This window comes from Grampus griseus, assembly GCF_964374135.1.
Source record: "Grampus griseus genome assembly, chromosome: 11".
NCBI lineage: Eukaryota > Metazoa > Chordata > Mammalia > Artiodactyla > Delphinidae > Grampus > Grampus griseus.
The window spans coordinates 44,735,726-44,759,404 of record NC_139005.1 but is presented as its reverse complement, the minus strand read 5'-3'; the positions used below and the strand labels follow the sequence as shown (position 1 = coordinate 44,759,404).

Below are 23,679 nucleotides of genomic sequence, written 5' to 3'. Positions count from 1 at the left end.
CTGTAGCCCTCACCCCACTCCATCTCTCCCGGACTTTGGGGGTGCGACCTCAGCACCAGCCCAGGTGGGAACGACCCTCTTGGACTTGGGGTGGGCCGGTCCAGCCTAAGAACGCTCCTGCCCCAGAGTCAGGGAATGGGGGAGGGCGCATCCAGAATCTTGTGATTCTGGGCTTAAGGGGCTGTTGGGGGACGGTGGATGAGGTTCTTGGACTAAGTCTCTAAGGGCAGTGGGGTGGTGGGGAAAGCCTGGGAAGCCCAGCCTTCTCTATTCAGATGCAAAGGGAGTCCTAAGGAAATTAGGTCTTTCTCCATCCTCTTCTGAGACCAGCATGGAGAAGCTCGTTGGGGAGTTTAAAAAAAGACTGTGCTGAATCTGAGGGGACACATACCAATTTGGAGAGAAGAGGGATGAGTTGTGGTCCTTTTGATGTGTTATAGAAGAATCTGGCCTCCCCAAAATACAGAGGGGGAGGAGACTGTTTTCCATTAACCTGGACAGGGAAGGGGGACAAGTTGGAATGGTTACAAGGTTGAGGGCCATCTCCCTACTAGACCCTATTAACACTGTGAACCCTTCAGCCAGTGAGCACAAGGGAGGTCTTTAATAATTACCCCACCTCCCCTGGGGAATTCCCCCTCCCTGCAAATCCAGCTGCGACCCTAGCCCTGCCCCTTCCCTTCTTGCGCTCTCATTCCCTGCTAACCCCAACACAACACACTCCAGAACGAGGGGACAGGGTGTCTGGATTTGCTTCAGACTCTTCTGAGTCATGTTTCACAGGCTGGGAGGGAGCTGGCGGGAGGAGAGGGTGGTCAGCAGTGGTGTTTGGGGTTGAATTCCAGTAGTACCTGGACAGGGAGAGGGAGAGGTAGAGGGATGCAAACGAATCCCCTCTCTCTCCCTTTCTGTCTCTTCCCCCTCCCAGCCCCAGCCATCTGGCTTCTGCGTGGAGCCACGCACTGTGGCAGCTGACCCCAGTCAGGGTGGTGCAGCAGGAACACAGGGAGGGTGAGAAAGGGGGAGCAGGTGCTAATTTCTCCCTCCCCATTCTCTTTATTACCCGCCCACTGGCCTGGCTTGTGAAAGGTTCAGAGTATTCCCTAGGTACCCTTCTCACAAGTTGCTGAAAAAAAGACCATTTGCCCCTTCCTCTTTCTAGTAGCTTCCTAAAGGGAGGTGGGGTGGGTGGGTGATTGGCCACATCTGATGGGGTTGAGGAATGTTTGGGGACAGAAAGGGTCAGTCTGCCCTCTGTCATCTGGATGGGGAGGAGAAGCACAGCTGCTGCTTGGGGTGGCTTCTGGCAAGAAGTAAACACCCAGCTGTTGGCATATTGACACCCCACCCTCATCCTTCCTCAAAGAGCAAGGAAGACCTCTGATTAGATGGGATGAGGAGGGATCTCATTCAAGGAGGAAGGTGATTGTAGTCTTTCCGCACCAGATGGGAAAGAATGGATCCTGCCCCACTTTCTTTTCTAATCCCAGGTGGCCCTCTCCTATCCAACACCCCTTTTCCCAATCGCTCCTGGCCGGGATAGTCCTAGGGGTTGCCCTGGAGACTAGGCCTGGGGCTCGGAAGGGGTGGGAGCAGTCAGTGGGGCACAGGAGTAACCGGCTCTTCCGGAGCCGAGTGGAGCCAGCGGGTGGGTGTGTGTGGGTGTGTGGTGGTGGGGGAAGGGGCGTGGCTACACCCGTCTGACTGGCCCAGGCTCCTCCCCTGCCGCCCGCCTCCGACTGGCCAGCCCTATGATTGGGGGCGGGAGGTAGGAAGATTCTCCCTCATCTGCCCTGGAAAAGGAAAGAGGAAAAGGAAAATAAAAAAGAGATACCTAGCTCTCTTCCTCGGCCCTTTAGGAAGCCAGTTCCATGCCCTGAGCTCTCTTCTTCACCTGTCTTTATTTTGGGAATGGGGGAAGCATTCCTTAGCAGAAATTTGCTGGATCCCTGCTTTCTCCAGAAAGAAGGACCCCCCTCTACCCTGAGTGTGGCCTCTATTTACCCAGGGGCTTGAGGTCACTAGGCTGTTGGGGGTCCTTATTTTTTATACTAGGTGACCCTATAAATCTGTTACTGAGTCATGGTGGAGAAAAGGATTTTGATTTCTGTCTACTCCTTCCCACTGACAATCTACTTTTTTCAGGAAAGGGACAGAAACCCTCCCAACCCTCTTAGCCCCTCTCTCTCTGGCCCACACACTTTGAGGCTTTGCTGAAGCTCACTTCCTTCTAAGCTTCTCTGAGCCATTTGCAGTGGGGAGTGAAGTCTGTCCCCCAAATTTAGGAAGAACTCACTCCCCTGTGGAGTAAGGAAATCCAATCTACACTAATGTATTTGATCCTGCCTTACTCTGGCCCCACCCAGTTTTCAGGTCTCCTTCCTCCCCAGACTCCCAAAGGAAAAAGTATTTGTTGACCCCCCAACCTGCCAGAGTTTCATCATCCCCACTCTGTCTGTTCCTCTTCCAGAATATTCAGCTTGAGTTTTGCACAGTTAGGCAACTGTTTGTACAACTGCATTGCAATGAACTGAATGGGAATTATCTTGAAGCCTGCAAAGTCTGTTGAGTTGCAAGGAAAAGAAACCTGGTTTCTAGTCACATTTTATCCACTGTTTGACCTTGAACAAGTCGGTTAACCTCTTCAGGCCATAATTGCTTCATCTACCAAACAAGAGAATGTTGAACTAGAAATTCTCTAAATTCTAACATCATGTATGACACTGTTCTTCATTCTGGGTCCCTGCAATAGACGTTTTAGGTGATAGCTAAACTCTAGTCCTCTGCTAGATTTTTCTTTCCTCTTCTCAGAAGGTTTCACTTAGTTATATAGCCCTATCAGAAAAAGTATACTGGAACTATAGAATAGGTGGACATTTGGGGCACCTCATTTGCTGGTCAGTTTTCCTGCTTCTCCCCTGTCCCTCTGACCAGGTTTAGGCTAGACTCAGGCCTTCCCTGTCTGGTCTCTGAGCCAAGCTTCCTTTTCCTACCCACAGGAATCTTCCCGACCCCCAGAGCCCTGTGGATGTCGCCGGGAAAGTGGTGATCCAGGCAGGACCAGGCTGCCACCCACGGGACAGAGGTGAGTGGGCAGCAGAAGCAGCAGGAGCTTGCCTTTTTCCACCCCTTTACCAGGACTGAATTTTCCTGACTTACCTTTCTGCTTCTACACTTCCACTTTTCCACTACCCAGCCCGGGAAATAACTGCCCCCGAAATGATCTTAGGGGAGTGGCACATGCCTCGGTCCTAGAAATTTGGTTTAGTCTTTTAGGTTAACCTTGGGATCAGGACACGCCTTTCGGTTTGCTCAGTGTGATGCAGGACTACCGCCCACAATGAGACACAGTGCAGAGGGAGCTTCCCGGTAGGCTAGGGAGACACTGCGGCGCTAGGACCCAGATCCGGGTCGGGGAGACGGGATGGCCGGCGCTAGGACCCGGCGGCGGAGGCCGCGGAGGGCGGCTCTCTCTCGGCCGCAGCTTCCCCGCCCCCTCCGGCTCCGGCTCACTCCTCCCCGCCGGCCATGTTGGCTCCGCTCGGGCCCCGCGGTTGAGCCGCGTCCCCCTCCCCCCTCCCGGACCCCAGACCCCCTCCCCCGCGTTCCCCTCCCCTCCTGGCGCCCGGAGCGAGGCCATGTGAACCGCCCGTCCCCCGGGGAGAGACAAGCCCCGAGCCTGGCTGGACGCCGCCGCCTCAGGTCTGTTGGGTCTGTGGCTGGGGGCCTGACGGGAGGGAGCCCCGCTTTCATCCGAGGCTTCCCTCAGGGAACCGAAGCTCTGGAGCCGCCTAGAGCCTTGCCGGGGGGTGGGGGGAGGAGACGCCAACTCGAGTTTATTTCCAGTTAGAACCCAGCCCCGGGCGGGGGTCTTCCTGCACTGGGGGGTGGGAGGAGAAGGGGGCTGGTCGGTCTGCAGAAGATCGGGATGGGGCGGCGGGGGCGGCAGCGGGAGGAGCTGTGGAGGTTCCCGGCGACGGCGGCGGCTGCGAGGAGGAGGCGGAGAAGCCGCCTGGCTGGTGGAGATGACTCCTGTGGGGGACTCGGGGTGGAATCCCCGGGAGGGGCTCCACCTCTTCAGATGGGGTGGGGATTGCCCGAGTGCGAAGGGTAGGTGAGGGGGTTCCCTGGACGGGTTGAACACTCCGTTTGTGGGGATTGGGGCGTTTTGGCAACGGTGAGTGGAGGTCAGAGGGGTTTCCAGGGGTCTCGGGGTGTCCGCTCGGCGGGGTGGGGGTGTGGAGTGCACGTTCTCTTGAGCTTGGCGAACAGGAGAGGGCCTTGCTGGAGTGGAGCTGTGCTTGGCCTGGGGCCCCCGAGTCCCGGGAGAATCCGCCACTCCAGGGATGGGGGTTGATAGGGCCGGTGCTGAGGCGTACGGATTTGAGCCGGCCTTAGGGGCCGGAGGGAAGAATGAAGAGGGAGCCCTTTCCAAGGGGGATCCCTCACTAAGGGGATCCCCATTTCCGTGGCAGAAAAGATGATCCCGCATCATCCCTTTCTTTCCTGGTGTTCCCAATTTTCAGGGGAATGCAATGCCAACAGCAGTCATCCTTTGTAGGATTTATTGGAGTGGGAGATTTGCATCCTTCGGGGGGCGATGCGGGGGGGATAGCTTCCACCTCCATCTGTACACAAACAGCCCCTCCCCCAAACCTCCCGCAGGAAGTGGCCGGGAAATGGCAGCTGTGCGTTTGCTGCTGCGTCTCTCGTTGTTTTGAAATGTCCATTTTAATCAGATTTGGTTTCATTTTCTGAGGCCTTCGGGCAAGCTTGGATCCTGCCAACCATGTGGTCTGAGAGTCCTTCGTTCGACTTTTTTTTTTTTTTTGTAAACTTAATTTGTCAACTGGAAGTAGTCACTGCAGTTGACTCCCTGATCCCAATCCCCCCTCCAAAGCATCTCTGTCTCCCTGTCTGGATTTTTTTCCCCTGAGCTAGAGGTCATAGAAAAATCAAACTCACTCATCCACCAGCAGGGCTACACAAGTGATGCAAATTCCCTCGGTGTAGAGAGCTGTCAGGAAGACTTGGGATCTTTTGTGTCAAGAGAGTGGCTTTTTGGGATCCTGCTTAATATATATTCTTATATACATACGAATATTAAATATATTCTTAAGTATGACAGTTTCTGTATTGCAGAGCACTTGAGTAAGTGAGCTTGTGACGTGATGAAGTTGATTCCGAGAGGTGGAAGAAGAGGGGAGAATGGGGAAGATTAAACTGAGTGGGGTTTGGGGGGGGTAGGGACTGATTTGCAGAGTGAGTGTGGTGGGCTTGTTCCTCACTGGTGATTCTAGCCTAAAGATAAGTCCCTGTGGGAAGCCTGTTAGTTGACATGGGGGGGGTTTACCTTCTGCAGTACCAAGTAATTAGGAGAATTAGTTATCATATGACTTATGCTTCAGTCCATAAAGGACATCTCTCTTATTACCATTCGTGGAGAGGGCTAAGCTTTTCCCTTGTTCTGTGCAAAGTCATGTGTCCAGATTTTCTCTTTTTCCCACCTGATAACTCCAGGAGATTTCTACTATAGCATATAGTGATGGACTGTGTGTACTGTGCCCCCAGGCACTTGGTTAGACCCTGGGTTTGGTTTGAGGTGAGCTGGCCACAGGATTTTGTTTTGAGAGGTGAGATCATTTGGACTATCCTGAAAACTGCTTAAGTCTAACATTTAAATAATCTTTTCTATTTTCCACCTGAATTGTAGATTCTTAGATTAAAGGTCCAGGATAGGACCAGATAGACATATATGATTATGTGGCACTGGTAAGATAGCATCATTGCTCCTTTTACTGGGGCTGTTGGGGTTGATAGTCTGGAAACAGTAAAAATGAGTTCAGTGTCACTGTCCTTTTTCTTGCCCTTCTGCTTGACTGATTGGTTCCTTTGAGTTGCTTTCTTGACAGTGATTTTAAGTTCCCCATTCTTCAACCTTTGTTTACCTAGATTGGGGCCTGACAGAATAGTAAATTGATTTTCCCTGGTGGAAGTTAAAAGAATGAAGGAAGGAGAAAGACTACTCTTATTTCTTTGGACTCTTTAAGAGAAATAAAAGTTGATTTTGAGAAAGTAGATAGCTATGGCTTCATTTGATACACGACTGATCAGAAAGCTGAATGCAGTAAACCTTTCATGGCCTTTTTGTAAAGTGGATGCATTTTTCTCTCAGAGAAGTGGATTTCTTAATATTGACTTTTTTTTTTTTTTTTTTAAGCCTCTCCGTAAAGGAAAAAATTTGAGGTGTAGGGAGAACTATGTGGGCCGACCTCAGAGCCAGTCAGAAATCTAGAATGCCCTGAGAGGCTCATCTTGCAGTCTTGTGGTTCTGGAATCAGGTGTTGCCAAGAGAGAAGCAAAGCTTGTTAGGGTTACTGTGTCTTGCTGATGTTGACCTTTCTTATCACCTCTGAAGAGGTCTGCTATATTCTTTTACTAAAAGAATAAAATACAGTTAAAATAGTGTGGAAGTTAGTCCAATAACCGGTATGATGTTTGACCTTGTGTGAGATGTGTACAGTGAGGCAGTAATGCCAAAGTTTTTATTTCCTAGGACATAGAGTGAAGTATAAAACTCTTGAGGATTTCCTGGGGCAGATAATCTTCCTGATTTATTTCTTAGGATATGGATGTCTTCATATACCTCATAGCCTAAGATTAATACTTTCTCAGCATTGCTGCACATGGGTCAGAGGGACCATTTTTCACCAACATTTTGGTCTTCATAATTTTGAGATTTATAAAATTGTGCAAAACAAAAAACCTGTCTTCTTTGAAGAGTTCTGGAGATTGTTCTTGGATTGGGTCACTGGCAGTAGAAGTAGCATTGTGTTATTGTTACGTGGTGTTCTGTCCTTCTCCTAGTTAAAGAGAATAATCAAAGGGGCATTTTACATAATGAAAATATTACCAAACAGTTTAGCAAATATTCATCAAAAACTAAAGCATGAGGGTTCTTGGGAGTTCCCAGGTGGTCCTGTGGTTAGGACTCCAGACGTTCTCAATGCCAAGGGCCTGGGTTCGATCCCTGATCGGGGAACTAAAATCCCACAAGCTGCGAGGTGCGGCCAGAAAAAAACAAAAACCGTGAGGGTTCTTAAGAGACAAGTGGTACTGCTACTTTTGGTCTCTTGCGCTTGGGCACTGTATAACCTGCCTTCTCAGCTCAGTTTTTTTTTTAGGGGGAAGGGGGATAGATTTTTGAAGGAAGGGGTGAAGTCATTAACTGTTAGAGCTGAAATTCTGAGAAACAGTCAGAGCTTGAAAGGGAAATAACCTTGTTTCCACCTCTGGAGTGTGGTTTTTAGTGTCCTGCAATTTAAAGGCATTTCCAGTCCTCTGACAGTGAAGTGACCAGAGCTGTGGCAGAAAACCTAGCCTAGATTGTTAGTATATGGCTCCTTTATTCAGTCGCCAAATACTTTAAAACCTGCTATATGCCTTCAGTGTTCAGTTAAATCACGCTTCCCTGTTTCCAGGCCTTATTTTCTGCATGAGACATATGTCTAAAATATGTCAAGATTTGGGGCCTTTCTTCCCTCTAGAAATTATCTCTGTGAAGAATGAAGCTGAATTTTTTGGTTCTCTTGAGAATGGTGGGAGCAAAAATCACAAACTTTATTGGATGAGTAAGTTGGTAGTGACAGAAAAGACAGATTTACTCATTCATTTGCTCAATCTATGAGTTCAACAAGTATTTCCTTTCATTTTTTTTAATGTACTTAGCACTAAATTAAGTGCTGGAGATATAATGGTAGAACTTAATTTCTGGTTGATGCTGTAGAACCTACGTAGTATAGAAGAAATAAGGACAGAGAACAATCATCTTTGTGTTTTTCTGTGCAGCCTGGACGTGGCGGTTGTCTTTGAGTAGCCTCCCTTAGGATAATAATCTTCCTTCTTTCCTCATCTTCCTTCTGCCTACTGTCCTGACTAGGAAAAGGGGGTTAAGGAAAGGACATTTTGAGAGAATGAGCCTCAGTCAGTATGGCTGTAGTCTGAGTCTGGGTTCCAAGGGAAGATTGTTACGAGAGCTGTCTGAATGGGCTGTCCTTACTGGGGAAGAAGGCATGTTGATTTTGTGGCTTGGCACTTGGAACTCTTTTGGTGGAGGAAGACAGCTTCACCAGGAGGGAGTTTTTAGATTTGGAAGTGAAGGCATGCTTGTTTGCAGCATCAGGAATTGGGAGTAGTAAAAACTTTGGGATCTTCCCCAGGGTATAGGGTAGAAATGGGAAATGAGGCAGCTTTTGTGGTAGAGCAGGGTTTTTCAACCTTGCTCTTGATTGAGCAAGAACCAAATAATCCTTTGTTGTAGTGGGCTGTCTTGTGTATTACAAGATCATTAGGAGCATCCCCAGCTTTGATTTCCTAAATGCCAGTAGCGTATACCTTTCTAAATGACTAAATGTCCCCTGGGGGCAAAATCACCCTGGTTGGAAACCACTGTATTAGAGTATGGTGGATGATTCCAGAGATGTGTAGAGTTCAGAAGTATCCTTCATAACATTCACAATTACAAATCTAAAATGTAGTATGATTTACTTACTATACTGCAAGATTTAAATTCACTGTTTAGTAAAGATAGACATTTGAAATCTCTGCCCACCCCACAAAATTAGAAACCTCTCTATTTGTGGAATTTTAGTATTCTATATGGGAAGAATGAACCAGGGAGCTGCAGGGACTCAAGTGTCCAGCTAGATGGTGTTAATGTGTCTTGTCTTTCTGGGGGTAGCCTCAGAGGTCTGAGTGTTAGGGTTGGTCAGGGCACCTGCAACAGTGTTGAAATTTGTAACATTTATTTCAACACTGCATTGTCAGCCCTTTTCTGTCAAAACCATGTCACAGGTCCACAGAGTAGTAACTCTTCAGTAGCAACTGAGAGAAAGAGCAGCCTATTTGGCCTTGTGGCAAGAGCTTTACTACCTCAAGCTTAAGGGGCAATGTCCCTTAACTCTTATAAATGAAGCTTAGAGGTCCTTAAGAGATCCATTTACATACTACTGGGCTGCTGCTGGCCTGATTGTACTTCCTGGTCAGGAGAGCTGTCTACTATTCTGGGGGTTGGGCACTGACTGATTTCTCTTTTCATTTGGCCAAAATCCCATTAGTTCAAAGGGAGACACTCTCCTTTGCTTTACTGTTCTTCTTATTAGCTCTAGATGGGAGGACATAATTTACCTTCAGGCTTTATTGTGAAAAGCATCTTGGGTAGGAAGGTTAAAATAAAATGACCCTGGTTTTATTGCTGAGAGGAGCTGCCCACATTTTCTTTGCGTTCCTATAATGTGATCCCATATTTAAGTGACATCTGAAATCAAGAGTGTAGGGACTTCCCTAGCCATCCAATGGTTAAGACTCCTCGCTGCTAATGCAGGGGGCTTGGGTTCGATCCCTGATTGGGGAACTAAGATCCCACATGCAAAACTTCTCTTGAAATCAAGAGTCTAGTTGCATACAAGGAAGTCTGGCTGGGAGGATCATCCCTGGTTTGGTAGTATCTCCCATACTAGTAAAAATCGTAATGGTTTTAAATTATATTTTGACCCTTTGGATATGATTATCTTTTTAAAAACTAAAAACAAAAAATAGTTTTTACTCTTTTTTGTCTAATAATAATAGCTAAAATTTATTGAGTGCTTACTGGGTGACAGATGCTGTGCCAGGTCCTTTATATAGATTTTCTCATTTAATCCTCACAAGCCCTGGAGGTGAGTACTAAAATTTTTACTAATGATGAAGCAGAGGCTCAGCAACATTAAGTAACTTGTTCAGGGTCACACAGCTAGTGGTAATAGAGCTGGGATTTGCACCTAGAGCTCACTGTTGTTGCGCTGATCTCACTGCACAGCACAGAGTATTTTATGTTTCTAGGAAGCTTCTTATAAATGAAGTGATTGTGGTCCTGATGACCCCTCAGTAGAGGCTCCTGGGGAAACAGACCTCAGATACTAGATAACTTCCCATTCCTTTTACTTATCTGATTTCTGTAAGCCATCCATTTATGCTTATTAGTATGTAATTTATGAGACAGGAAATGCTATGCTGTCCCAGAGTAGCAGAGATGAGAAGGTCACTAGTTTCCTCATGGATTCAAACAGAAAAAGGAAAAACGAACTGTGGCCTATCATTGAGTGGGAGAATATAGTCCAGCGCACAGCAGAGGTGTGGCTGTGCATAAAACTGGGGGAGAGGAGATGTGGGGATCAGATGAGATTGGCTCTCCAGGCATAGCATTTCTAGACTTGCGAAATGAATCCCTGAATGTCCTCTTTTTTTTTTTTTTTTTGGCGGCATGTAGTTTCCCCACCAGGGATCGAACCTGGGCCCTGGCAGTGAAAGCACCAAGTCCTAACCACTGGCCTGCCAGGGAATTCCCTGTGATGTAAGCTTTGTTTTGTTTTGTTTTTTAAAGATTTTTTTTTTTGATGTGGACCATTTTTAAAGTCTTTATTGAGTTTGTTGCTATACTGCTCCTGTTTTATGTTTTGGTTTTTTGGCTGAGAGGCAAGTGGGATCTTAGCTCCCACAACAGGGATTGAACCCGCACCTCATGCATTGGAAGGCGAAATCTTAACCACTGGACCTCCAGGGAAGTCCTCCCTGTGATGTAAGCTTTGGAAGGAACCTAACCTAGAGTATAGGGAATGAACTTTCCTCCTTGGTGTCTTTCATTTCGGAAGGGTCACTAATCTCATGATGCTTATTTTTCAGATCCCTTAGTGCTGAGGATGGTCTTTAACTATAAGGAAATCCTGGGGGCCCCTGAGGTCTTCTGTAGAGACCAAGTTTCTTCACTGATGCATAGCAAGTCTGGGTCTGCTGCTTATTTTAGAGTGAAGATGGGAAATCCTTTATGGGAAATGAGTTTATCCTAAAAACTTTTCCCCTCTTAAATTGACAAAATGCAAATTGCTTTTATTATTTATTTATTTATTTTAATTTATTTACTTTATTTATTTTTGGCTGCGTTGGGTCTTCTTTGCTGAGCTCGGGCTTTCTCTGGTTGCGGCGAGCAGGAGCTACTGTTCCTTGCAGCACACGTCCTTCTCATTGCAATGGCTTCTCTTGTTGTGGAGCACGGGCTGTAGCTGCGCGGGCTTCAGTAGCTGTGGCACACAGACTCAGTAGTTGTGGTGCACTACCGCAGCATGTGGGACCTTCCTGGACCAGGGCTCGAACCTGTGTTCCCTGCACTGGCAGACAGATTCTTAACCACTGGGCCACCTGGGAAGCCCCTGCTTTTATTTTTTAAATTCCAGTTAAAATTGATAAAGGTAGAGACAATTATGGTATTAGGCATGGAAAATCTTTTTTTTTTATTTTTTAAATTTATTTATTTTTGACTACGTTGGGTCTTTGTTGCTGCACATGGGCTTTCTGTAGTCGTGAGCGGGGCAGGGAGGGGTGTACTCTTCGTTGCCAGTGCGCGGACTTCTCATTGCGGTGGCTTCTCTTGTTGTGGAGCACGGGCTCTAGAGCGCATGGGCTTGGTTGCTCCACGGCATGGTGGGATCTTCCCGGACCAGGTATCAAACCTGTGTCCCTTGCACTGGCAGGTGGATTCTTAACCACTGCCACCAAGGAAGTCCCAAGCATGGAAAATCTTACAGCTATCATGCTATATACTGTACAGGGTTTATATTTCATGCTCAGAATTATGTTAGATTCACCTAATGGTGGCTAATTTGCATTATCTAGCATGTTCAAGAATATGATTCTTGCAAACCTTGGGCAGTGGCCTTATGTGTCCTTAACTGATTTATTCATTCTTTTAAAAGCTTTACTTATAGTTTTTTTTTTTTAAGAGGTTATTTAAAACACCACCTAGGTCTGCTTATTATCTCATCTTGGGAGCTTGATAAAAAAATCTTTATACCTGAACTCTTCTGTCCTTTACTCTTCTGTGGTAACCAAAGGAGTTGCTTTTTCTATATCAAGACAGATCATGTCTCTCATATAACAAATTAGTATGCGCTAGTACATCATAAGTATCTGATTGATGTGTCAGGCTTTGCCAGTAATTCTAGCTTCTGCTTTCTGTCTTCTTCCTTCTTCCCTTTGCTCTATCGAAGGTAAATTTATTCTCATCATCATTCCTAGTAGTATATCACCTCATCATATTCAGGAGAGGGTAAAGAGCTTTTTAACCATACTACTCCCCAATGAGCCACTGTACTTTACAACTTTAAGTACCTAGCTATCCTCTCAGTGACCATTTACATTTAAGCCACAAAACCAAAACATGGGGAAGTAATCACAGTAGACATAACAGAATACTGTTCCTTGGGACACTCTCTTATTTAATCAGTTTTCCAGCTCTGACACTTTTGTGAGCTATGTTCTTAGAGAGCATGGTATTTCCCATGAAAAAGGAGTAGACGTGTTACTGGATGATTTGACTTTTGCTATTATGGTCACCTTTCCTTAAGTGTATTCTTTTCAAATTCCTTTACCTCAGTTAACTATACTATCTTCTTCAGATGTCTAGGGCTATGGATAGCATAACGTGGTAATTGCTTAACTCAACTATAATAGTAAAACAGTATATGTATTAAACATGCTTTTTCTGCCAACACGTCCATGCTTTTCTGTCAGAAAGATGGCTTTGAGAATCTTCTGTATACAGAAGTCCCAGAGTGGGACTCTGGCCTTACCTTGGCGGTGGGGGCGGGGGGCCGGGGGGCGGGAAGGATGGAGAATGTTAAATGTTGCAGTTGAGGGCTAATATCTAACATAGAGGGGTAACCTGGACTGAGAGTTAAGCGGGTGGGGCTTATACAGGGGGAAGACTCCTCTAGGTGTGTATCTTGGTTTTCTCCCTAACTCTTTTTATCTCTACAATTCTGACTTTTTAAAACACTGTTTCTATAAGGTCATTGCCCAGGTTAGGAGTATATTTCCACTTCCTCTTCTCTTCTCTCCTTCCCCACTCCCCCCGCAACTCCCCTCCCTCCCAATCCAGTACCTGGGTAGGAGAAGGGTAAGTAAAGTAGATGGAGGGGAGGGGGCATTCCCTCTAGAAGATTCCAGGTGACATAACCTTGTTTAACCGCCAGTATTTTTTTTCCCCTCTCTCTCCCCTCCTACAGAAATGGAGGCAAACGACCATTTTAACTTTACTGGCCTTCCCCCTGCACCTGCTGCCTCAGGACTGAAACCCTCTCCCTCCTCAGGGGAGGGGCTCTACACTAACGGGTCTCCCATGAACTTCCCCCAGCAAGGGAAAAGTGAGTGTGAGGGCCACATGGCCTGGGAGGGAGTGGGCATCGCTCCTTGAGAGCAGGTTGATGGGATAAGGTTTGGCTCTGGACTAGCTACTTCACAACAACTCTCTTTTATGCCAGGTGGGAAGGGAGGAAGTGAATCCTCAGAACTCCAGCTGCTGGAGAGAAGTCAAACTTGTAAGAACAAGTTCTAGGGATTTATGGAAACAACACTTTTCATTTTAAGGCTGGAAGGGATTAGAAAAACATACTGGCCTTTTCATCTTAGCTTGCTCTTCTGTCAGCCCTGTTCCCTGGCTGCTGCTTCTGATAACCAGGTTGGACCCGTGAGAAAGAGATAAAGGGCCAGCCCTCTGAGAAGCTGTTTTTAGAGGCTGGAGTAGCCCTCCCTTAGGACTGGGGGTGGAGGGGTTGGGTGAAGGTTGGGATGTGTTTGCCTTTTAGTTTGTGCAGCAGAGAAGAGAGCAGATGCTTGAAGTGCTTGTGCCACCTCCTGTCCTTGTGGATAGAAGATAGGGACAGGGAGCGTTATAATTCTTACCTAGTTCCCCAGAGAGAAACATCTATAATTCCAGACGGAAGTGTTGCTGCCAGGATCAGGTCTTTTCCTGGATTTGGCTTATCAGTTGCTCTGTACCATGGCCCTGCCAAGTACCTCTCTAATCTTGCCTTGGTTTCAGGTACTTTATGCTTGGAAGCAGAGTGAGGCACAAATGTTTGCCTCCTTCCTTGCAGCAGAAAAATACTGCCACAGGCTTATACTTAACCACCACTCCCTCCTGTCTTTCACAAGGGGGTTGCAGATAGATAGAAACTCCCTTATTTCGCTGGAGGACTGCTCCCATGTCCCCTGAAGCTTCCTTAGTATCTTGGTTCCTTTTATTTGACTGCCCTCCAATCCAGAGGCCGCCATTGGTGTTGAGAACTGAAGTCTGCATACTGCTCATGCAGAGTTTTCCCCCCCGTGTATTACCCTCCAGTGCCTATGGGGAGGGGCCAAGGCCAGCCTTCCGAGCTGGGATCTTTCTGCTGTGGTGACTGCAAATTCTATTCTTAGCCCAGCACAAAGTGCTGGATCTGCATGTGCCAGTGAGGTGGAGGCTGTCTCTTCTGGTGCCACTGTGGGGCAAACAGGCACTGGGGAAGGCGGCGGGGGCTGGGGGGGGCAGAGAGTTCAGTCATGCCACTCCAAGGGAAGAATTCCTCCAGGGAATGAGGGTGGGGAAGAATGCAAGTCACTGTAGGGCGTCTGCGAACAGTTTCATTAAAAAAAAAAATTTGAAAAGCCCTGAGCATCCAGAGCAGCCGGCTCTCTGCTGGTCGCTCTTGTGGTAGGCTGGCCTTATGTGTCCTTAACTGATTTAACTGAGAGCTTAACTGAGAGCTCCCCAGCCCCCTACTCAGCAGCCTCAGCAGCGATTGCTAAGCTTCCACCCAGGAGCATCTGGGTTTGGTGTTCCCTGGAGACCAAAAAACTATAAATACAGTAGAGGGGGAATCCCCCACCCCTTCACCTTCCCTTTTTCTAGTCAGTGCTGTTGCTTTAGTAGAATTTATAGTGTTACTTGCATACATAGCTGTAACTGACCCTTTTCCCTCCTTCTCTGCCAGGTTTGAATGGGGATGTGAATGTTAATGGCTTATCTACTGTATCTCACACTACTACTTCAGGGATTTTGAACTCTGCTCCCCACTCCTCCAGCACCTCACACCTCCATCACCCCAACGTGGCCTATGACTGTCTCTGGAACTACTCACAGTACCCACCTGCCAATCCTGGCAGCAACCTCAAGGACCCACCCCTTCTCTCCCAGTTCTCGGGGGGACAATACCCACTCAACGGCATCCTTGGGGGCAGCCGGCAACCTTCATCCCCAAGTCACAACACTAACCTTCGGGCTGGGAGCCAAGAGTTCTGGGCCAACGGTACCCAGAGTCCCATGGGGCTTAACTTCGATTCACAGGAACTATATGATTCCTTTCCTGACCAGAATTTTGAGGTGATGCCCAATGGACCCCCTAGTTTTTTCACCTCCCCACAGACTTCTCCTATGTTGGGATCCAGCATCCAGACCTTTGCACCCTCGCAGGAGGTGGGCAGTGGTATCCATCCTGATGAGGCAGCAGAAAAGGAGCTGACTTCAGTTGTGGCGGAGAATGGCACTGGCTTGGTAGGCAGCCTGGAGCTGGAAGAGGAGCAGCCAGGTATAACTGTGGGTCTGTGAGCTGGGTTGGGAGAGGGAAAATGGGGCTCTGGGGGGCGCAGTGGCTTTTTGAGGTGAGGAAAACTTGTCTTTCCAGCTCTCTGCAGTGGAGGCTGATTTGCATGTTGGTGATTAGCAGAGCCAAGTGGCTGGTGTTTTTGTGGCAGCAGCACCAGCTCGAGAGTGGGAGTGCAAATTATTTCAAGCTCATGCAGAGCTGCTGGCCTGGAGAGGGCAGGTGGGCGAGCCCGAAACAGCCCCAACAGACACCCTGCATCAAGAAAGCCTTCTTCTAAGTTATAGGAAGGGGTTGGGGCATCAGCAGGAGGCAAAGAGGCCAATTTGATTTGACTGTGGCAGGGCCAGACTGGCTGCTAAAGTGGGCTGAGCCCTAAGTAGTGATTGGCACGTGCAGGAGGGAAGGAACAGGCAGAGCACACCATTGCTTGTCTACTCACAGTTTCCTTTCTTTTTTGTTGTTGTTAGCATAGGTACATGTGCAGTCCCTCTCACCTTCCCCCTCAGAATAGATAAATGCTTAGTTTGCTATTGATTCCAAGTATAAAGGTGACCACCCTGTGAAATCACAGGATGTTTTCTCTGTTTAACTGGATGGGGGAAACAGTTGAGAACATGATGGGGTTCTTGTCTCAGACCCCACTCTTCTTTCCCCTCTTTACCTGCTGCAGGATCTTCCTCGCACATCTTTGCATACTCAAAAGTTCTCGGTATGATCGGTACCCAACATAGAACTGGGACCCATAAATGTTGAAAGAATGAACATCCATCCCTCTAGCAAAGATTGCCTACTAATAGCTAACTGAACCCGTTGACGGCACTGATTTTGACTTTTGCCCTCTCCTGGGATTTCCTAGAACTAAAGATGTGTGGTTACAACGGCTCTGTCCCTTCTGTGGAATCATTACACCAAGAGGTCTCAGTCTTGGTCCCTGATCCCACAGTGAGCTGCTTAGATGATCCTTCACATCTTCCTGATCAACTGGAAGACACTCCAATCCTCAGTGAAGTCTCTCTGGAGCCCTTCAACACTTTGGCACCGGGTAGGCTTGGAGATTAGCTCCCTTCAACGTATCCATGCAGAGGGTAGCCACTTTATACCACCTGGAAGAGATAGTAAGCCAGGGAAAGTATTTGGGAATCTGGGACACTGGGGTCTCTAGATGATCCTGTGGCAGACCACAGTTTCATGCCACAGGCCTGACTGGGCCAACTGCACTCTGAGCTGAATTGGTTCATTTCCCAGGTTCTCTCCCAGTGTTCCTTTTGGCCAAGAGCCCTGGATAGGGACTTATTACCACACAGATGGGCTATTTGGGTTCTCACTAACTTGCCATTGAACGATTACCTTTTACCCCACTGAAATATAAGAAAGGCCTATTTTATGATAGATGCTAGAATTTTGTGTTGGTCTGTGGGTAGAAACCATTGCCTTGCCTTTCCCTAATATTAGAAGGAAGCTTCACACTATAGGAACTAAAACTGGATATATTCAGACTAGTATTTCTTAACTTTTGCTTTCTGATTTTTCCACCCCTGAAGAGCCAGTGACTGGAGGACTCTATGGTATAGATGACACGGAGCTGATGGGTGCAGAGGACAAGCTGCCTCTTGAGGACAGCCCTGTGATCTCTGCCCTCGATTGTCCTTCCCTCAATAATGCCACTGCCTTCAGTCTCCTGGCAGATGACAGTCAAACTTCAGCCTCTATATTTGCCAGCCCCACCTCTCCCCCTGTCCTTGGGGAGTCTGTTCTGCAAGGTAAGTGAGGAGAGCTAGGACAGAGAAAGTCCTTGACCTGGGCAAAGGTGAGAGAACAGGGCTTAGGGGTGGGAAATCTGTGAGAACACCTTCCTGGGAGCTGAGGAGGCCATGGAACAGTGTATGGTGGGACTAAAAAAGGCACTCTGACTTCTGCCCTGTGCCCAAAAGAACTTGTGGGGTGAGACTTGGAGTTTGTGGGGAACAGGAGGCCAGAGGCCTTTACTGGCTCCAGGTGAAAGGTATTTCTTCACACAGTGACAGCAGCAGCAGTTTTGCCCTTTAACCTTCATGAATGGTAGGGGAAGAGAGCCAGAGGCCATTTCTCTTTTTCCAACCCTAGGGGAAAGCCCTTGAAGTAACCTTGTTTAGCTTCGTCCAGGTTTGTCTGAGTAGATTCTCTTGTTTTATATGATCGTTCTTCCTTTAGCCGTCCTGTCCCTTTGGATTCTAGATACTAGCTTTGACCTGAATAATGGCAGTGATGCAGAACAGGAAGAGATGGAGACTCAGGCTTCAGACTTCCCACCATCTCTGACCCAGCCAGCCCCTGACCAGTCATCCACTCTTCAGCTCCGTACAGCAGCCTCGCCAGCGGTCTCACCAACAGCCTCGCCAGCAGTCTCCCTGGCGGTTTCTCCAGCAGCCTCCCCGGAAATCTCTCCAGAAGTCTCTCCAGCAGCCTCCCCAGAAATTTCCCCAGCCATCTCCCCGGCAGCCTTCCCAACAGTCTCTCCAACTTCCTCAGCAGCCCTCCCACCCGTCTCCTCAGAAGTCTCCTTGACGGCCTCCCCAGTGACCTCCCCAAAAGCCTCCCCCGCACCTTCCCCAGCAGCTGTCTTCCCAGCAGCCTCCCCAGCAGATAAGAATGTCAGCAGCTTCCTTGAGACAACTGCTGACCTGGAAGAGATCACTGGAGAAGGAGTCACTCCCTCTGGTAGTGGTGAGTGTCTAGATTCTGTTCCACCCCTAGCTGGTTCCAGGAAAAGTTTCTGTCTCATGTGGCATTTAGCCCTTCCTCACTGGCCTGTCGTCTCAGTATTTTGCTTGAACTCTTAACTTGGGTATCCCCCGTTTTCTTCCCCAAGGTGATGTCCTGAGGAGACGTATTGCTACCCCAGAAGAAGTCCGTCTTCCCCTCCAACATGGGTAAATGCTCTAGTTTGCTACATGCATCGACCTTTGACACATTTAATGAATGACTCTAGGAAAAAGGGAAGGGAGCTCCTCTCATCTGAGATGGGGAGAAATGGGTTAGACAAGAATGGGTTAAAGGATAGTTACCTGCAGTGATAATGTTCCTGGGCATGAGATTCTTAGGCTACCTTTCTTCCTCTCTCACGGTCTTCCTCCCCTCACCCATTCTTTCCTCATTTTGTGACCACTCAGTTTTTTCCTCAAGGGGCTACTGCTGTTATCTTTTCCAAATTCAGCTGGTGGGTCTAGGGTTCAGATGTCCAAATGAGTTACCTTGTCCTGTATGCTTAGAGAAGGAATAGCAGTGAATGGGGAGTGTCTTAGTCCCCATGAATTGGGATTTTTTTTTTTTTTTTTAATGCACTTTAAGGGCAGGAACAGTATGAGACCAGAATGAACAAGCCAGCACACCAAGGGCTTTATAGGAATAACTGCCTTCCTGACCTTCCCCACCGCCGCCCCTGTAGGCTACTTGTGATCACCAAGTCTGAGTTCTGCTTTAAGTTTTGAGAGAAAGATAAGGCTTAGTCTTAGAATAATCTGTTGCTCAGAACACAGAGTTCCTCACTAAACCCTGGCCTCTCCAGAGTCATTTCATGGAGTCAGCAGTGAGTTTACTCTTCTGCTTGCCTCCCCACCCTCTGTCTCTTCTGCCTTTATTCTCTTAGGTCTTTTATCCTCTTTAGTGGAAACCCAGTAATTTGCCCTGAATGGCATTAGGGAGGGGGTTTCTGGCTGCTCATCTCACTGACTTTGTGAAGGGAGGGGTGGAGGTCTTTCTGGGCTTGTGCAGTTTGGTGTGTTGCTTTCCCCTGTGGTGCTGAGGGGCTTGTGGCCCAGGCCTGCCTTCTGGCCAAGCTTGTATCTCAGGAACCTCTGCATCTACATGCAGTTCTAGTGAGACAGGTGCGGGGCGGGCCATCGGCTCACTGGGCTTGGCTTCTGGGTGGCTTGAGAGTGGGTAGGGGTGTGACCTGGCGGCAGGGCCCGTGTGCTTCTCTGGCAGGTGGCGGAGAGAGGTGCGCATCAAGAAGGGCAGCCACCGATGGCAGGGGGAGACCTGGTATTATGGCCCCTGTGGGAAGAGGATGAAACAGTTCCCGGAAGTGATCAAGGTAATGTAGCTTTCGTGGACTTTTTTAGGAAAGCACAGACTCCGTTTTTGGGGCCCAGTGGCAACAAGCTGGCATTGTCTGCTCTGGGGCTTGTTCTGCTTGTGCTATTGCTGGCCAAAGGTGTGGTAGGGCTGTAACTTCACTGATGCCACTCTACCTCCTCCTCATAGTACCTGAGCCGCAATGTGGTACACAACGTCCGCCGTGAGCACTTCAGCTTCAGTCCCCGTATGCCTGTTGGTGATTTCTTTGAAGAGAGAGACACACCAGAGGTGCACACCCAAGGGTTAAATATGCTTTTGTGTCTGAGAAAGGGTTGATGGACAAGCTGCAGCTTCCTCTCATGGGGTTTGGAGATTCTTGGGCATTGAATGGTTCAGAGGGCCTGGTGGCTTGCACAGACTCCCTCCCATTGTAACAGAGTCTTCCTTATTACCTCAGGGCTTGCAGTGGGTACAGCTCTCAGCAGAGGAGATCCCATCCAGGATTCAGGCAATTACTGGGAAACGGGGCCGACCTCGAAACACTGAGAAGGCCAAGACCAAGGATGTCCCCAAGGTGAAACGGGGCCGAGGTCGGCCACCCAAGGTCAAAATCACTGAGCTGTTGAATAAGACAGACAACCGCCTCCTAAAGAAACTGGAGGCCCAAGGTACGATTGGGGATTCTGCTCACTCTCTGAGGTATCTGAAATGTTGATGAATTGCTAATGCCTGGGTTTCCCAGGAGTGTGACTGACATCTGGAAGAAATGAATCTGAATCACCTTCCCCTCTCTGGAAAGCAGCATCAGGGTCCCAGCACTTTTGTGGTACTTCTTTTACAATAAGTTTCTTTCCTGAGTTACTCTCTTACTAGTGGAGCCTGGGTGGTTCCCAAAAATAGTTATGAGAGGAGAGGGCTTTCATGTCCTTTCTTTCCATCTTTCAGCTTCTTACTTATCTTACTGGTTTTGGCTGTCTCGTACATATACTCTTACCTTACTCATTGCCACCATCATGGAGGTTCAGAATTCACATCTGAATCCAAAAGATAATTGGCACTGTTTTAGTGGGATGGACAGATTGGAAATGTCTAATTTTTCAGTAAATATTGCACTTGCCCTGATATAGTATAAATTTGAAATAATTTGGAGTCATCGGTCTCCTATTCAGAGTTCCAGCTCTGGCAGATTCTGACTGTATGACCTGGAGCAAGTCACTTATATTTTAATAAAAGCCTATAGTGGTTCATCTGCAGGTAATACCTGTCTAACTTAGAGGGTTGCTGTACAGATGTGGTGGTGGTAGTGTTTATATGCCAGAATAGGATAGGTACTGTCATATCAAAAACACCAATTCTGAAACACTATTGTTTGCAGAATCACACTTCAATATTGTCTTCCAAAAGGGAAGAAATTCAGACCTTTTAGTAGAGCAAGACATAAGAGCTGAGCGTAAGCAATAGCTATGTCAGTTTGATATGATTCTGCTAAAGTGTCCATTATCTGGGCCCTTTCTTTCTGGCACATTCTTGCTTAATTGGTGCTTCCCACTCAAGACCACCTGCTTTCCCTGGCAGTTTTTCTGTTTCCTTTCTTTGTTCTAAAATCAATCTGTCAGATAGCCTGGAGGAGAGACAGGCTATAAGGCTACTTTGCTGTTTTGGCCTCTAGGACCCCTTCTAAAGCAGTCTAGTGTTCCAGGGGCTGGTGCTTCTGGGCAGGAGATACCATTGGAGTTCTTTGTGCCGCCTCTGTAGCAGGTGCCTCTCCTACATTTTTCCTCCAACAACATCTTATGTATACTTAAAAACAACCCCACAAACTTCTGGATTCTTCAGGGAGCTGCTTCGGAGGCCAGCTTTGTGACAGGCGTGTGCTGCTCTGGGTGCTGGAGATTGGCCTGCCTGCCTCTTCATTTTCCTTTCTGCCCTCACAGAAACACTGAATGAGGAAGATAAAGCAAAGATGAGTAAAATCAAGAAGAAGATGAAGCAGAAGGTACAACGGGGAGAGTGTCAGACTACTAACCAAGGGCAGGTGAGGGACATCAGAGAGATCACACAGTAGGTTAACTTTTCCTACAGCTGCTCTGTTTTCTCTTCCTTCTCCCACGTCTGCCACTCGCCATTTAGAGAATTGGGCTTATTCAGGAATAATGTGAGCATCTCCAGGGTGAGAGAATTGATCCATTGCCAACCTTTCATCCCATGTCTCACCTCTCTTCCCCAGTACCCTTGTCTGTTTTTGAATGCTAGTCAAAGCAGTGATGCTTTCAGAGTTTGAGGAGAAATGACTTCCCTTATGGTTTACAGGCCAAGAGCAAGAGGAAACAAGAGACCAAGAGCTTAAAGCAGAAGGAAGCCAAGAAGAAATCGAAGGTAGGTGCATGTACCACAAGCATAACTTTGAAGTCACCAAACTGATTTTGCAAGACGTGTGAGTTGGTGTCGTTTTATAGTCATGTTTTTGGGTGTAAGGTGGGGAGGACGGGGACCTGGAAAGGGTGGTGAATTGAATCTTTATGGCACTCTTGATTCCTCTCTCCCTTGGGTGGCTAGGCTGAGAAGGAGAAAGTAAAAACAAAGCAGGAAAAACTGAAGGAAAAAGTCAAGAGGGAGAAGAAGGAGAAGGTAAAAATGAAGGAAAAGGAGGAGGTGGCCAAAGCCAAGCCAGCCTGTAAAGCAGATAAAGCGCTGGCCACACAGAGGCGCTTTGAGGAGCGACAGAGGCAGCAGATGATCTTGGAGGAGATGAAGAAGCCCACAGAGGACATGTGTCTGACTGACCACCAGGTAGTGAGGGGAGAGTAACAGGTCCTGGAGGGGCCATCCATGAAGACACTTCTGTGAAAGGAAGAGCCTCCTAGATATCCAGACTGTTGCCTTCCCATATGTTTGACAGAACACCCTACCTCTTTTTCTCTCTACAGCCCCTGCCTGACTTCTCACGCATCCCTGGTCTGATCCTGCCTAGTGGGGCCTTCTCAGACTGCTTGACCATTGTGGAGTTCCTGCACAGCTTCGGCAAGGTGCTGGGCTTTGACCCTGCCAAAGATGTACCTAGCCTGGGGGTCCTGCAGGAGGGACTCCTGTGTCAAGGCGACAGCTTGGGCGAGGTGCAAGATCTGCTGGTGCGGCTCCTGAAAGCTGCGCTCTATGATCCTGGCTTGCCTTCCTACTGTCAGGTGAGGTCCTTTCCTGGGCAGGTTCAGAGGGCCTGGAATCCGTGCTTTTCTCAGTTTTGCCTTCTGTTTAAGTTAAACACATGAAAGCCCCTTCCCAAAGTGATCAGGACAAGTGAAGGGAGATATGCAAATGGTCCCCAATTTACAGTGGTTTGACTTATGATTTTTCGACTTTACAGTGGTTCAGAAGTGTTCCGCATTCAGTGGAAACTGTACTTCACATTTTGATTTTGATCTTTTCCTGGGCTAGAGAAACACAGTACGATACTCTCTCATGATGCTGGGCAGCGGCAGCAAGGCACACCTCCCAGTCAGCCATGTGTTCACTGATACACTTACAACCATTTTATACCCATGCAGCCATTCTATTTCTCACTTTCAGTACAGTATTCATTAGATTACACGAGATAGTCAACATTTTATTATAAAATGGCTTTGCGTTAGATGATTTTGCCCAACTCTAGGCTAATTTAAATGTTCTGCGCATGTTTAAGGTAGGGTTGGCTAAGCTATCATGTTCTGTAGATTAGGTGTATTAAATGCATTTTTTTTTTTTTTTTTTTTTGGTACGTGGGCCTCTCACTGTTGTGGCCTCTCCCATTGTGGAGCACAGGCTCCGGACGCGCAGGCTCAGTGGCCATGGCTCACGGGCCCAGCCGCTCCGCGGCATGTGGGATCTTCCCGGACCAGGGCACGAACCCGTGTCCCCTGCATCGGCAGGCAGACTCTCAACCACTGCGCCACCAGGGAAGCCCTAAATGCATTTTCAACTTACAATATTTTCAATTTACGATAGGTTTATTGGGACATTACCTCATCATAAGTTGAGGAAGATCTATATACTACATGCTAGCCCTTCTGGTAATTTATTGCATCTTCTCCTAGGTTACTTCTACTCACTGCTTTAAGGTTTTAGGTCCTGACTCTTGTCATTCTCTCCAGGGACAAGTGGAGGAAGATCTGTAGTTTCTTCCTGTTTCTGTTTT

The 23,679-nt window shown here is 47.8% G+C and overlaps 1 protein-coding gene across 3 annotated transcripts in view; it reads left to right on the top strand.

Moving 5' to 3' along the window:
• BAZ2A (bromodomain adjacent to zinc finger domain 2A) overlaps positions 1 to 23,679 on the top strand; it is a 34,224-nt gene that overhangs the window by 1,923 nt on the left and 8,622 nt on the right. Inside the window, exons 2-15 of one of the 3 annotated variants that reach the window (XM_082666882.1) lie at positions 3,000 to 3,085; positions 13,098 to 13,235; positions 14,844 to 15,437; positions 16,399 to 16,497; positions 16,997 to 17,215; positions 17,670 to 18,158; positions 18,304 to 18,364; positions 19,419 to 19,527; positions 19,698 to 19,799; positions 19,969 to 20,179; positions 21,446 to 21,546; positions 21,822 to 21,887; positions 22,068 to 22,301; positions 22,439 to 22,693. In XM_082666882.1, the coding sequence (XP_082523008.1) occupies positions 13,100 to 13,235; positions 14,844 to 15,437; positions 16,399 to 16,497; positions 16,997 to 17,215; positions 17,670 to 18,158; positions 18,304 to 18,364; positions 19,419 to 19,527; positions 19,698 to 19,799; positions 19,969 to 20,179; positions 21,446 to 21,546; positions 21,822 to 21,887; positions 22,068 to 22,301; positions 22,439 to 22,693 (2,676 nt within the window). In that variant the 5' untranslated portion in view covers positions 3,000 to 3,085; positions 13,098 to 13,099. Of the gene's footprint in view, positions 1 to 2,999; positions 3,086 to 13,097; positions 13,236 to 14,843; positions 15,438 to 16,311; positions 16,498 to 16,996; positions 17,216 to 17,669; positions 18,159 to 18,303; positions 18,365 to 19,418; positions 19,528 to 19,697; positions 19,800 to 19,968; positions 20,180 to 21,445; positions 21,547 to 21,821; positions 21,888 to 22,067; positions 22,302 to 22,438; positions 22,694 to 23,679 lie in introns of all 3 variants that reach the window. The other 2 variants (XM_082666881.1, XM_082666880.1) reach the window with 2 other exon arrangements.